This window comes from Arthrobotrys flagrans (genome assembly GCF_004000055.1).
Source record: "Arthrobotrys flagrans strain CBS H-5679 chromosome Unknown unitig_13, whole genome shotgun sequence".
NCBI classification, from domain to species: Eukaryota; Fungi; Ascomycota; class Orbiliomycetes; order Orbiliales; family Orbiliaceae; genus Arthrobotrys; species Arthrobotrys flagrans.
In genome coordinates, this window is record NW_027137548.1 from 10856 (window position 1) to 27019 (window position 16164).

General features: G+C 32.2%; 3 protein-coding genes across 3 annotated transcripts; 1 reads left to right on the forward strand and 2 right to left on the reverse strand.

Moving 5' to 3' along the window:
* Positions 1-3507: 3507 nt before the first annotated feature.
* DFL_003138 (uncharacterized protein) lies at positions 3508-4109 on the forward strand (the record flags this gene model as incomplete). The annotated part of the gene is made up of 2 exons (XM_067632032.1): positions 3508-3992; positions 4049-4109. The coding sequence occupies 2 exons, from the start codon at positions 3508-3510 to the stop codon at positions 4107-4109; spliced, it is 546 nt and encodes a 181-aa protein (XP_067492714.1).
* A 98-nt stretch (positions 4110-4207) lies between these two features.
* DFL_003139 (uncharacterized protein) lies at positions 4208-6841 on the reverse strand (the record flags this gene model as incomplete). The annotated part of the gene is made up of 1 exon (XM_067632033.1): positions 4208-6841. The coding sequence occupies one exon, from the start codon at positions 6839-6841 to the stop codon at positions 4208-4210; it is 2634 nt and encodes an 877-aa protein (XP_067492715.1).
* A 369-nt stretch (positions 6842-7210) lies between these two features.
* On the reverse strand, positions 7211-8872 carry DFL_003140 (uncharacterized protein; the record flags this gene model as incomplete). The annotated part of the gene is made up of 1 exon (XM_067632035.1): positions 7211-8872. One exon carries the CDS (start codon positions 8870-8872, stop codon positions 7211-7213), a length of 1662 nt encoding a protein of 553 aa, XP_067492716.1.
* Positions 8873-16164: the final 7292 nt, after the last annotated feature.

A 16164-nucleotide genomic window follows, 5' to 3' on the forward strand; every position in this document is an offset into this window, starting at 1 on the left:
ATGTTGGATTCAATGTAGTGTATAGTAAACAATATCACAATACTGCAGACCGTGCTATTTGTAATGGCATCACTGGAATCGACAAACAGCTATTCATCAAGCTATTGGCAGAAGCCAGAGAGAACACTGTTTCGGAAGACCTAATTAAGGCAGCATGGCGGAGAACAGGGTTAATACCATACAATCCAGAAAAAGTTCTATCTAAATTACAATATAACGAAGTCGCTCAATTCGAAACTTTAAATTCAATTAATGCAACGATAGCAACACCAGCACGTCCGCAATCTGTTTATAAAACTATTGACAAAATTCTTACACAAGCTGGCTATTTACTTAGTTCGCCAACTATCAATTATATTCATCAATTGGGCAGAGCGACAGAGAGAGCTATGAGCGAAACTATTATATTGTAAGAAACTAATACCCAATTGCGTACTGCCAATAAGAAGGTTTCGCAAAATAGACGTGGTAAACTAAGACTTACTGGTGCCCGTGTTCTAAATAACCAGGAGATTAGTAAGCTGTGGCAGAACAAAGCTATTGAATTAAATGCCAGAGATGCAGAATCTAATAGTATAGAGATTAGAAGAGGCCGTGGTCGTCCTCGTGGTAATGGTAGTGATCGTAGTAGAGGGTGTGGCAGAGGCCGCGGTGGAACTGGGCGTCCTCGAGGCCGCCCTCGAAAGAGCGCTGGGGGGGGTGGCGCAGAGGGTAGTATGGAGAATAATATAAAAGATAATATAGAGAATAGTGTAGAAAGCGATTTAGAGAATAGTTCAGAAGATAGTTTAGAAAGTGATTTAGAAGATAGTAGTTATATAGAAGAATAGATGTGACAATAGTAGTGGTAGTGGTGGGGAGGTTTGTCAGAGTGCAGCGCGGCGCTGGGTTTTCGCTTAATTTTGTTTTGGTGTGGTATTCAACACAACAGCCAAAAACGCCAAATTTTTGGCTTTAAAAATTAATATTAATTCGAATAATGCTTGAAAAGTTCTGTAAATTTGAAATCTTATTCTTTTTAGTAGTTTCTAAATAATGTGAAATTTTCAGATTTTTCTGATTAGAAACAAATTTATTATAATTTTTCGAAATTCAAAATTTGCTGTCTCACTTCCCAGTGTGTCTCACTTCCCGGTGGAAAACGTTAATCTGTTTTAATTTTATTATAATCTTAACTTTATTCAATTTTTTTCTATTTTAATTTTAATTTTAATTTATTTTTCTTTATTTTATCATAATTTTAATTTTAATTTTAATTTATTTTAATTTATTCTAATTCTAATTCATTAATTTTATTTTATCTTAAATCTTATATTATATTATTTTATTTTATTCTATTTTATTTTATTTCTAATTCCATTCTAATTTTAACTTTATATTTTATTTTATTTTATTTTATTTTTAATTTTATTCTAATTTTATTCCCATTCTATTTTATTTTAATTTTGCTTTTATTTTCATTCTAATTTAATTTTAACTTTATTCTATTTTATTCTATATTAATTCTAATTTCAATTTCATTTTAATTTTAATTTTAATTTCATTGCTATTTTATTTTAATTCCATCTTTATTTTATTTTTAATTTTATTTTAATTTATTCTATCTTAATTCCAATTTTATTTTTATTTTTATTTTAATTTATCTTAATTTTAATTTTATTCTCTTTCATTTTATTTTAATTTTATTTTTATTTTAATTCTAATTCTATTCTCTTTCATTTCATTTCATTTTTATTTTTATTCTAATTCTAACTCTATTCTCTTTTATTTTATTTTAAATTTATTTTCACTTTAACTAATTTTATTTCAATTTTATTATTATTTTGTTCTAATTCCAATTTTCTTTTAAATTTATTTTTATTTTAATTTGTTCTATCTTAATTCCAATTTTACTTTTATTTTACCCTCAATTTTATTTTAACCTTAATTTTATTTTAACCTTAATTTTATTTTAACCTTAATTTTATTTTAACTTTAATTTTATTTTAACCTTAATTTTATTTTAACCCTAATTTTATTTAATTCCAATTCTAATTCTAATTCTAATTCTAATTTTATTTTTATTTCTATTTTTATTTTTATTCTTATTTCTATTCATATTTCTATTTTTATTTTTATTTTCTTTCCATTTTATTCTTATTCTTATTCTTATTCTTATTCTTATTTTTATTCTTATTTTATTTCTATTTTATTCTTATTTTATTTCTATTTTATTCTTATTTTATTTCTATTTTATTTTTATTTTATTTCTATTTTATTCTATTCTATTTTATTTTAACTTTAACTTTATTTTTGTTAAAGGTTCTACAGCTCGTAAGTACGCTGGAAAGTATGTAGGTCTGTGTATGTATGATTGATGATCGATCGTCTAGATCCCAACACATCGTAGATCCGCCTGTATTTATAGAGCGGTACGTATAGACCCGGCACTACGCCTTATACGGTATATCGCAACACCCCAGCTCGTATATGGGGCGTAGACGGTAAGAATCACTGTATCACGATGTGTCTTGTAACTTCGCATAATTACAATCCAGCAGGATCTACGGCATAAACCGTAGTGACCTCAATGCCCCGTTGTATCCAACCTGTTGTAGTTTCATCTAATCGTAGTGCTTGCGCAGCTCGTAGTATGAAGCCACTTAGTTGTAAAAGGCGCGTAATCTCTCAGTTATAGAGTATAGAATCGTTGCGTTTACAGCGGTACGCTTCAACGTCTTATAATGGCATAACTGCCATAGTGGCCTATAGAACCAACTGTTCCGTACGAATGTTGAATTAGGCTGTGCGCTTACTGGCGCTTGTTATATTAATGCAGATTCATGCTTTGCAGCGAACAGTTGTAAATCACCGTGCATGCTGTTGCATATGGGAATCTTTATGGCTCTAGAATCATTATCTAGAACGTACGTAGCTCTGGAGCTGTAGGGGCGTCTGTTGCAGTTATGCAATTTACCAGATTTCATGCCACATCCCCAGCTTAGAGCCATGCTGTACGGCTCTAAAATTAGTGTAGACATCTGGAGCTGTTCTGGAGAAAGAGAAGTACTTAACTGGCTGTCATTCGCCTTGTTTGCTTTCCATTCTTTCATATCCCCAGCTTCGTTCATAGCCCCAGCTTACTTCATTATTACTATTATATTATTTTATACCTTTACAGCCTTATAACATCATTATGTCTGCTGCTGTTGCCAGTCACCTTGCTCGTGCGAACGCTATTCTCGCCAATCCGGCATCATATATTTGTGCCGTACCTTGTCAGCGGTGCTTCGATGACGGTTATCTGTGTATTGTATCTCCGGATACCCGCAGTAATAAGTGCAGTTCCTGTACAAAGGTAAACTCTTTGTGCACGTGGTGTAAGTTCTGTAATCCTATGCGTTTGAGAGCGTAGATGCTAATTTGTATTAAGCACGGAGCGTTAGGGCTCCTCGCGCTTCTGGGCCGGGACGCAGTTTTGTCGTCTGTAACCCGCCAGCGCTTATAATCGTTCCCGGAGATCCTGTCATGTATCAGACTGCGGCTCCACAGGCACACAGGTACAGCGCTAATACGCCAAATGCCCTCCATGGCGTAGCTCTTGGTGGCCCTCCACCGTTATCAAATGACTGTATTGTCGCTGGAGCGGTATGGGGGCCAACATTGGCAGACGGCACGCCTATGCCCCAGCTTACCCACCTTCCTGCCAACCTAGACGTACGGGACCTGCAGAACCAGCTGGCTGCAGCCAACGCAGCTGTGACTACAGCTAATGCAGCCTTAACTGCTTCTAATACAGCACTGGCAGCTGCCAATGCGGCTCTAGCAGCGCACGGAGGAGGTGCAGGTGGTGGAGCTGGTGGAGCTGGTGGAGCAGTAGGTGGGGGTGCTACCCATGCTCAGGTCATCGCTGCGGTTGACGCGGCACGAGGTATTCCGGGCGGTGCAGCTCCCCTGCCTACTTTGCAGGATGTGATGGCGGAATTGGCCCATTTACGCGGCCGTGCGGATGCGTAAGTTATAGCTCTAGTTCCTAGACGGTACGTCAGCTAATTTAAAATAAATTTAGGATGCAAAATTATGTGCAAGCGAAAGACGCTGCCGCTGGAGGCGTAGCCTTTCCGCCTTAGTGCCTTGAGGGCCTTATCCTTTGTTTGTTTATTCTGCGCGGCTGTTCGTTTTATCTGAGATTTTATGCAATATAAAGCAAAATAATATTCTCATTCTTTTAATCGAGTAAGCCCATGCGCGTAAAATGATAGTTGTGCGAGCTGGCCGGTAGGGACTTAGTCAACGCATCCGCCAGTAACTCCTTGGAGCCACGATGCTCTAATCTGAAGGTGCCATTCCTTATCTTTTCTCTAATCCAGAAGTATTGCAGATCGTAATGCTTTGTCTTCTGTTGGTTGCCACCTGTTGTGTTTACAGTTATGGCGGCAGTATTGTCCATGTACAGAACCGTAGGGGGTAGAGGGAGCGTTGTCTGCGGTTGAAGCGATACAAGGATTGAGGATAACAGCTTCCGAAGCCAAATTCCTTCAGTTCCTGCATGATTAAAAGCTATTACTTCTGCTTCAGTTGAGGATTTCGCAATAACCGATTGCAGTTTACTGCTCCATGAAATAATGCTACCTCCCAGTAGGTACACGTAGCCAGACGTTGACTTTCGTGCAATATCCTCTGGCCCATAGGTTTGTGCCCAATCTGAATCACTATACCCCTCTAGCAGTAGAGGTAGATCCTTCTCATCGACCATTTTGCTGTTATAATGGAGTGACTGCCTGTAAGTGGCAGACAGGTACTGGTAAGCCCATATTACTACTTTCCAATGTTCCTCCGTAGGCGCATGGGCATACTGCCCTAACTTTGCAACCGTATATGCTAAGTCAGGTCGGCTACCTTGTACGGCGTAATTTAACGAGCCAACCATACTTCGGTAGATTTCGTGATCTTCTTCGTTAAGTGCGGGCCAGGAAGCATCCTTCGATAATCGTACGTCAGGATCCATAGGGGTCTGTCTTGACTTGCTGTTAAGCATACTAAAACGATCCAGAATGCTTTTACAGTATTCTTCTTGGTCTATTTGTAACGTCCTAGAAGTACGATTCCTTCGTATTCGTAGGCCCAAAAACCGTTTAGCTTCACCCATATCCTTGATTTCGTACATTTTCATCAGGTACGCTTTCGTCTGCTGTATCATGATTATATCTTTTGAGAAGATTAGAAAATCATCAACGTATGTGACTATAATCATGCCTTTGCAAAAGTACAGGCATTCATCTACTTCGCTTCTTGTCATTTTGTATGGAAACTCTTCGCCTGTAAGCGTATTGTTCAAGTCTTCGTTCCACAGATATGGAGCCTGTTTCAGGCCATACAATGACTTTAGCAGAAGCAGTGCCACAACTCCAGTTGGCGCTTTATAACCTGCCGGTAGAGCGATAGGTGTTCTCTCCTGTAAAGGTAGAGAAGCATTCAGAAACGCTGTTTTGACATCTAGCTGGTGAACCTCTAAGTCCAGAATCGCAGCAATCACCAGTAAGGCTCGTACGGTACGTAAGTTGACAACTAGCGCATACGTTTCTGTATAATGAATGCCATAGCGCTGTTCGTAGCCTTTTACCACCAATCTGGCTTTATGTAATATTCCCGAATCTGTACGCTTCCTAATAAAGACCCAGCGCGTATTCATTGGTTTAATACCGTGCGGTACCTCTGAAAGCGCAGTCCATGTCTTGTTATCGGTAAGCGATTCCATTTCTCTTTGAATTGCAGCTAGCCAGCCTTCTTTCTCTTTACTGGCTATAGCTTCATCATAAGATTGTGGCAGATCGAGGTCAATTGAGGCATCTTCTGCGGTCACAAAAGCAGTAACCTCGATAGCCCTTGCGTGCTGTAAATATCTGACCTTAGAGGATTGAGCAATCGCAGTACGTAACGTGCGTACCTTCTCTATCTCTCTTAGTCTTCCACTGCGTCGCAGCGCGGCCTGCTCTTCTACCTGTCCAGCCTTAGCAGTTTCATCGTCGATTGTTTCGTCTACGATTATTGGGTTATCTGGCTTTCCTTGCTGTTGAGCAGGTAGGGTATTAACCACTACCATAAAATTTGGCTTTCTAGCAGGTTGGCCTTCCGGTAACATGGTGCCGATATGCCGTTGGTTGTCGTCGTATATCTCTCTGACGTTAAGCTTGTCCTGTAGCTCTATATCCTGCGGATCAGGAAGTATAGGTACTAATGGGGCTGAGGCAACGTATGGCTTCTTCCAGTAGCTGGAATCTGGGAAGCATGCTTTATAGCTTTCTCGTGCGGGAGCAGAGCTATCGACGAATACCACGTCTCTAACTATAGAAACGTACTTCTTTGAGATATTCCAGACTCTATACTGTTTTAAGGTACGAGTGTATCCCAGAAATATGCCTTTCCATGCTCTGTGCTGGCTGAGGATCTTCTTGCGTTTCTCCTTAGGCACTGTAACGTACACCAGACAGCCAAATGGGTGCATACGGGTATAATCGACAGGGTTTCCATTGAGCTGTTCTTCTGAGGATTTAGGCGTCTGTTCTCCTTTCCGCTTGGGAGGTACCAGCCTGTTGCTTGTGAAGCAGGCCGTAGATAGAGCTTCTTGCCAGAATACTTCTGGTAAGCCAGATTCTATTAGAATTGCGGCAGCAAGTTCTCGTAGCGTCCGTATTGCTCTCTCAGCTGTACCGTTCTGCTCGTGTGCGTATAGGGCGGAAGATTTAATTTCGATGCCGTATTCTGCGCAGAAGGTCTGTACTTCCTTCTGTATGAACTCCTTTGCATTATCGAGGCGTATAGCCATTACTCTGGATTGTCGATCGTATTTGTGTTCCATCATCGTTACGAATTGAATAAAACGTACTCGGTATTCTGAACGACTCGTAAAGAACCTTATCCATTTATAGTGGGTAGCCTCGTCTACGATTACAAGCGCATACCTTGCTTGTTGATGTAGCTTAGCTGTAGAATCCAAATGACGTTTATGCAGTGAAGCTGTTGCAAATGGCCCCACTATGTCTATGTGTATACGCTCTAAGGGATGTGACTTCTTGGAGGTAGCAGGATTTGGATTTGGGCGTATATTAGCTTTAGATAAGAGGCATGGCTCGCAAGTTGGATTCCTCTGCTTCTCAGAGGGTATTTCAACCCCAGCTCGAGCCATACTTCTGCGAACTGCTCTCCAACCGGCATGACTCAGTTTCCTGTGTTATTTTAATAATTCCGTAATTTCGGTTGGGAAGGTATGATCTGTGGTTACTCGATGCGCTGATAGCGCTATAGCCTCTGAAATGAAGGATCTGTCTTGTGCTCTCTCAGGCACGCAGCATTCACTACTACTTTTCAGTACGTAGAGGCCTATTTCTTCATCGAAAATTGGCTGTGCTATGACAAAACCGTCTTTCTCAAGGATATTGCTCTGAGGCGTAAAATGTACGCCTATCCCTCTTTCCTGCAGTTTCCTGACAGAACATAGGTTTAGAGCCATCTGGGGCGCGTATAGCACATCGTGTACCTTCAGGATAGTAGTATCGGTTTCTATAATAAGAGTTCCGTATCCTTGAGCGGGTACAATTGAATCATCCCCTAACCTTATCTTTCTTTCTATATCGAAAGAGACGTAGGTTTCAGGTATAAATAAATCGTAATCCTTACAGATCCAGTCGCTTGCGCCTGAGTCTATATGCCATGATTCTCCAGAAGCACCTTTACAGGCATTTCTTTTGATATTGGCTCTGTATACCGTTGTTACGTCACGGGGTTCAGGAACTGTGGGATAGGAGGAAACGTTCTTCTTGATCCTCCAGTTTAGAGGTCTAAGTTCTGGATGCTTAACAAAGCAGCGTTCTTCTGGGTGGCTTGTGCCTCCACAGGTGCCGCATGGAGGGTAGGTTATCTTATTCTTCTTCTGAGGGGTCATACCCCCAGCGCCAGAGCCAGAACCTGCGTTTCCCTCGGTATCAAAGCGAACTCTCTTCTCCGCACCACCCTCCTCAGTTCTATTATCCTGACTAACCGTGCGTTTAAACTTCCGTTTATTTCCCTTATGTGCTGCCAAGCCGGTAGCGTCCGTAGCTGGTGGCGGCGTAGACGCAGAAGGGGCTTGAGGTTTAGCACTCTTCTTTTCTGACTTTCCACGTCTACGGGCATTACGCCCATGGTGAAACAAGGTTATTTGCTTGAGAATGTGATCTCTCAAACGTTCGATTGTATATGCCGTCTTATCGGTAGCATTCGTCGTATGAAACCACATAACCGTATAGATGTTGAAGTGCTGATCTCTGGTTTCGTCTAATGCCCCTCTGGCAGCATTAATGAGACTTGACTGTGGGAAGGTAGAAGGTGAGATATCGCTTCTTTCCTTTTGTATCTGTATAACTGCCTCGAAGTAACGCGAAACAGCCGTATGCATGTCGTATTTCTCCAGCTGTACAGTAAGAGAGAAAAGACGGTTCTCAAGCACGTTTATGGCGCCTTCGATGTCAGGCCTATACCTCTCCTTAAGTAGATCCATCATAGCTTTGGGTGACAAGCCGGTGAGGATATTATGTATGTCGTCATGAACCGATTCTTGTATAATGCCGCCAGCGAATGACTTAGCTGCTTCGTACTTGTCTAACGGTTCAGCGTCTGCAACGTCTACTGTTTCAGCAGTAGACGGGGAGGCCCCAGCTTGTTCCCTGGCATCTTGTGAGGGTCCTGAGGTACTGGCTGGTGGCGCTACAGGGGTATCGGCAATGAACTTTGACAGCCTATAGCCATACTTCATGTGCGATCCCAGCACCTGCTTAATTTTATCGAGCCAGACCTGGTAGTTACGGCCATTTGCGGCCAAGGTAAATCTGCTTGGGAAGGTAACAGATGTAGACATTGCGTTCTGAGAGGTATATTATGCAGCGTTATATCGAGAATTTGAAAAGCGGGGTAATCTTTACAATTCTGAGATTACGATCGGTAAAAGTCTGCAGATACTGCGGTAAAGCGTGAAAACAGCTGAAGCACGTTGTACTTAGTTGGTAGATACTCTTCCTAGGATCAGGAAGTCGTGCTGATAACGTGTTAAAGGTTCTACAGCTCGTAAGTACGCTGGAAAGTATGTAGGTCTGTGTATGTATGATTGATGATCGATCGTCTAGATCCCAACACATCGTAGATCCGCCTGTATTTATAGAGCGGTACGTATAGACCCGGCACTACGCCTTATACGGTATATCGCAACAATTTTAACTCTACTCTAATTCTATTTTATTCTATTCTATTTTAACTCTAATTCTATTTTAATTTCAATTTTATTCTTTTTTATTTTACTCTATCTTATTTCTAATTTTAATGCTATTTTAATCTATTTTACTTTATTTTAATTACTATTTTCCTCTATTTTATTTCAATCTATTTTATTTCTATTTCTATTTCTATTTTAATTTTAACTTTAATCTATTTTAATCTATTTTAATTCTAATTTAATTTATTCATTTTAATTTTAATTTAATTTTCTTCTATTTTATTTTATTATATTTTCATTTTTAATAAACTTTATTCTATTCTAATTCTAATTTTTTATCTCTTTTAACTTTAATTTATTTTAAATCTTAATTTATTTTATTCTATTTTATTTTAATTCTATTTTTATTTTTATTTTATCTTTAACTATCTTTATTTTATTTTATTCTCCTTAATTTTAATTTTATTTTAATTGCAATTTTATTTAACTAATTAGTTATATACTACTCTAATAATATCTTTTTATTTTTAAAATTTTAAATTTCTCTTTTAATTAACTATAACTAACTAGTAAATAATACTAAATCAATTAATTATATATTTAACTAATTATTACTTTAATATTGATTTTTATTTTCTTTTTAATTTCATAATAATAATATTTTTAATTAAAAATACTTTATAATACAATTTTTTTTTAAAAAAATTCTTTACTAAATAAATCTAATATAGTGAATGCTTGCGTTGTTCTAATTTTATATAATTTATTCGTTCGTTTTTATCTTAATCACTCGTTATAATTAAATTTCATCGATTAATTTGATATTTTAATAAATTTTTTCGTTCACTGTTCAAATTTCGACTCTTTTTTTTAATTATAAAGCGCTATTGTTATTATTATTTATTTATACGCGTAATTTTTATGTTTGTTTTTTGATTTACTCGCTTTTTCGTATACTTCTTCTAGTAAATTACACGTCTAATAATAACTCTAATTACTCAGCTACTTAATCGACTGATTAAACTTAATAATATTATTAAAATTGAATCTCGCTTCTTACCTATATTCGTATAACTTATAACTATTTGCGTCTTTCGTTTTATTTAGTAGACACGTTATATAATCGCTGCTTAACTATTTTAACATATTTATAATTTAGTTTTTTTTTTTTTTTTTTTTTTGTATTTTTATTTTTACCGTCTTTATTATTTCACTTTTCGTCTTTTTTTTATTTATTTTTTTATAATTATCGTATGAATTAATTAATAATTTATCGTAGTTCTCCCTCTCGCTATCGTTTAAGAATCTTGATATCGATATTAATCTGTATTTTGTTATTACAATTATCGATCGAAAATAGTCTGTGTTATATGTTAAAAATTTTACTTTAACTAATATTCAGCTATCTTTGTCTTTTATTGTTTATATTTTTTATTTCTCGATTATAATTATCGATTTGTTTTTTTTGAAATATCTTTTCGCTCTTTCGCTTTTTTATATATAATTGATTAAATTATATAGTAATTTAACGTAAATTATTTCTATAATATTCGGATAATCTATGTTATAGCTGAATGTTATTGTCGCTGTGAAAAATGTCTATTTTGACTTTTATTATTTGTTAAGCGTTAATCGTTTAACCTTTTCGTTCGCTTTTTCGTGATAAAATTAATAATTAAGTATTTTTAATTTCGCGAGTATTTTCGCCTTGTTTTTAAATCGAGTATAAATTACAATTTTTTATTTCGATATTAGCGTTCTTTTGTATTTTTTTGTTAGTTTTAATGTTATTATTATTATTCGTTTGTTGCTATATTTTATTACGTTTATACTAATGTTTGTTCGTAAACTTTGTTTTCGTATGTAATGAATAAGACTATCGATTAACGCTAATAAATTTTCGAAAACTATCTTTATTCGTAATAATAATGTTACTGTTGTAAAAAATATTAATACGTTTAACAATTTAAGATAAAATATCTAATTTATCGCCGATCAAAATTTGTATTAGAAAAAAAATATATTTTTATTCTATTACATCAGGAAAAAAACATGTTTCCATCCTGCCATTCTAGCAGGGGAGTTTCCATCGCGCTCCATCCTGTGTCATCTTAGTATTTTTAAGCTATATAATTGGTTTAAAATTCGCTTATTTTTGTTGTGGTTTTTCTTGAACTAATCACATAGTAGAAAAAACTGCGATGGAAACTCCCCTGCTAGGATGGCAGGATGGAAAAATGTTTTTTTTCTGATGTATCTTAGCAGAGAAGTTTTTATCGCGCTTTATTTTATGCTATCTTAGTATTTTTAAGCTATATAATTAGTTTAAAATTCGTTTATTTTTATTATAGTTTTTCTTGAATTAATCATATAATAGAAAAAACTGTGATAAAAACCTCTTTGTTAGAATAAACAGGATAGAAAAATGTTTTTTTCTTGATGCGTCTTTAGTAATTATTATATAATATTCGTTGATTATTATTCTATTAAAAAACCCATTGGCTTTAAAAACAGAAAGATATTATAAAAAAATCTAGTATTAATTAATATTATATTGTATTAAATTAATAGTGCTTTTTATCACCGCTATTATTATTCGATTGCCATATGGTTAGCAATTAGAATGTTAGTAATTTATCTTCAAATTAACTTTATTGTATCGTTTGATAATATTATTTATAAGGTTGATATAAGAGATTATTACTGTTGTTATATTTCGCTAGTCCGCGGCCGCCGATAACATCTATAATAAGATTTTATCGCTTTTTATAGGCAAAATTGTAATAGTTAATAGTTGTTTTTTAAGTATTAATATTGCGCCTTTTAACTATTCTTTTGATTTAAATTTATTATAATTAAATTTATTTTTTAATATTATATAAGCTGTGTCTTTCGAGTTCCTGAAGACGTAAACGTTAATATCTTTCAATATTTCAATTCGCGTATTTTTAAAATCTATAAACGACTACTATCTTTTTATAATTAAAGATTTAAGATTTCCCTTTTCTTACTCAATTAAAATATTGTTAGCTTGATTATAAACTTTTTAAGAAAAATCTTTCACATTTACTTATTATTTACTAAAGATTTTTATCGACGATATTTTTTATTATTTAATAATTATTTCTCGTTTTCGTTATTATCTAGATCTAAAAATCAATATTATTCCTTATTTATTCTCGTAAATAATTTTAGAGACTTAAATATTAATTTCGATGTTAAATTAACCGCCTACTTATAATAATTAAGTCTTTATCAAATACTATATTTAATTTATTAAGCTGCGATTATCTATTCTATATTGTAATTTTTAAGCTCTTTTATTTCGTTTAGTAGAGAATCTTCATTGCTAAAGTTCTTAAATTATTCAATTATTAATCTATTTCAGTGAATTACGTCTTTACTAAATATAACGACAATATAATAATAGAAGCGAACAGTTAACTTTACTTCTAAATTTTTTTTAATTATTTCTTTAATTACCTACATTATACAGTTATTACTCTAGTAATTACTTTTATTATTCTTTTACAAATAATCCGTCTCCAGTTTATTCTCGCGATATATAACATCTAGATTATCAATAAACAATCTGACGTATCAAAAATATAGTACTACTAAATCGCCGATAACTTTTGATAAAATTTTAAATATAATTTTCAACTAATTCGTAATAACTATTCTTTTATAATATTACGAGATAAAGATCATTTTATCACTAATTATAAACAAGTTTCTATCGATTAACGTATTGTTTCGATATTGCGTATAACTGATCTCGATACCTCTAATTGATACGTCGCTAATAACGTATACGAGAACGAATAAATTGTTTAAGAATTTATTAATTAATTATTTGTAAAACTTAAGCTCTGAATTTTTAAAAATTAACTAAGTATTAAAATCAGTAATTGTAGTTATATTTAACATTCGTTTCTTAACCTTAATATTCTTGAATAATCTGTTTTAAACTAGTTTAATATCAACTACGAGTTTTATTGCTATGTTAAGATTTAAGAAAGTACTGTTAGTGCTTTTCGTTTTCAAAGCTATATTATTGTCGATATTCTTTAAATTTACAACGAATCATTGTTCGTTATTTTTAATAAATATTAAATCTCGTTATAGAAAATCGATTACTTCTTTTATTAACTTTCGTATTATATTTTTTAGATTATTAATAATTATCGATTATCCTTTATATTTAAGTTTTATCTTAATCTATAAATTTATTTAAAATATATAAGCTTAATTTGAAACGAGCGCCGATTTCTTTAACCCGTAAGTAAAATTATTTAATATCAAGCTTATTAGTATGTAGCTACTATTAATTAACTACATTTACTTATATTGTTGAAAATACTCAATTATTTAATTAACTTGTTTATTTTTTATTAACTTTAAGTTTTTATTTTTCAAAATGCTTTTCTTTAACGAAATTAAGTAATCTCGTAATAATATTAACTAAAAATAATATATTAGTTCTACTAAAATACTAGTATAATTTTTGAATTCCTTCAACTAATAAGTACGCTCGTCGATACTTAAAATCGCGATAAAATAAATAAGTAAATTTTTCTACCTTTTATTTAGAAACTTTCGCTTTAAAATTATCACGCTAAAAATGAAAATATAATCTTTTAAAAGTTTATTTTTTTTAACGAGATTTGTTTTCAGTTACAGCTAATAATCGAGCGAGTAATTTAATATATTTCAATTATTTTTCTAAGTCTTTTTTAAAGTTAATTTTATATTTATAAAGTTTTTTCGATGTAAAAAGATTGTAAATTCGTAAACAATAAACGATTAGTTTTTATTAATAACTAACATATCAGTCGAAATCGATTATCGATCTAAACGCTTTTAATATTCAATATAAAAACTCTTCGATTTTAAAACTTCTTTATTACTATCTTAAATTTCTACTAATTTTATTAAGATCGATTATCGTCTCGTCAAACATAACTTTAATAGTCACATATATTAACAAAAGTTCGTTTTCGATTATCTTACGATTCAGTAGAATATTAATCGCTATTAATTTATTTAGCTCTAAATTTTTTAAATATTCCGCTTAATTAATTAAGTTTATCCACGGCGTTAAAATTTCTCAAAAATTTATAATCGTAATACAAACTCGATTTTTTTTTCTTCGTTTTGTAGTTTAAGCGAATAATTCGCTTATATTCGCATACGTCGTTTTTTCTATCAAATTTTTAAACAATAAAGTATTTCGATCTTTTATATTCGTTAATAACTATTTATTTACTAAGAAGTAATAATAATACAAATTAAACGTTTTAAACATAGATTATATCTAATATTAATTGTTATTTATCTTCGTTTTCGTTATTTCTCGTAGTCGCTCGACTCGCTTTCTAATATTATATTTTTTAATACAATATACGCGTATCATTTTAAATAAAGAAAATCTAAAATCGCAATTTTAATATCAAAAATATTTTACAATCTTTAATTCGCGTATTTTTTTTTAATTATTCAGTTATCGCGTTACATTATCAAAATTCACGATTTCTTTTTTAATATAATTTTGAACTTATTCGCTTCGAATCGTCGAAAATATTTCGCTATACATTTTAATATTTCGAAGATAATCATTCAATCTATTCGATAAAACAATAAAGCGATAAATTATACATATTATTTAATACAATTCGCTATTATATTCAAAAAAACATTTCATATTTACTTTATCATTTATAACAGCTATTTTTCGATCTATATCGTCGAGTAATATTTACAATAAAAATTCAGAAAAAAAAAGGCTAAACAGTTTAATCTTAATATAATTAATATTTATCAAATTTCGTTTGAATAAAAATAGAACACATCAAACAATATTAGATTTTTCAAACTCACAACACGCTCAACGCAAATATTTTTCAATAATATTTAACAAGCGAATTCGACTAATCAGAAAATTAACACTATTAATAGTATCAATTTTTTTTTTATTAAGATATTTATTTTCGATTTTTATCTCATCAGGCGACCGAAACCAATTTTCGACCAATCAGAAAATCGACACCACCGGTAATATCGATTAAAACTATAAATTAGTTTTATTATTATTAATTCTATTTTGTTCTAAGTCCAATTTTATTTTAAATTTATTTTTCTTTTAAATTTATTTCTATCTTAATTTATTCTATTTTAATTCTAATTTTAACTTTATTTTACCCTTAATTTTATTTAATTCTAATTCTAATTCTAATTTTATTTTTATTGTTATTCTTATTTCTATTCATATTTTTATTTTTATTTTTATTTTCTTTCTATTCTATTCTTATTCTTATTCTTATTTTTGTTCTTATTTTATTTCTATTTTATTTTTATTTTATTTTTATTTTATTTTTATTTTATTTCTATTTTATTTTTATTTTATTTCTATTTTATTTTTATTTTATTTCTATTTTAACTTTAACTTTATTTTAACTCTACTCTAATTCTATTTTATTCTATTCTATTTTAACTCTAATTCTATTTAATTTCAATTTTATTCTTTTTTATTCTACTCTATTTTATTTCTAATTTTAATTCTATTTTAATCTATTTTAATCTATTTTAATCTATTTTAATCTATTTTAATCTATTTTAATCTATTTTAATCTATTTTAATCTATTTTAATCTATTTTAATCTATTTTAATCTCTTTTACTTTATTTTAATTACTATTTTACTCTATTTTATTTCTATTTCCATCAGGAAAAAAACATTTTTCCATCCTGCCCATCCTAGCAGGGGGGTTTCCATCGCAGTTTTTTCTGCTATATAATTGGTTCAAGAAAAACCACAACAAAAATAAGCGAATTTTAAACCAATTATATAGCTTAAAAATACTAAAATAGCACAGGATAGAGCGCGATAGAAACTCCCCTGCTAAAATAGCAGGATGGAAACATGTTTTTTTCCTGATGTCT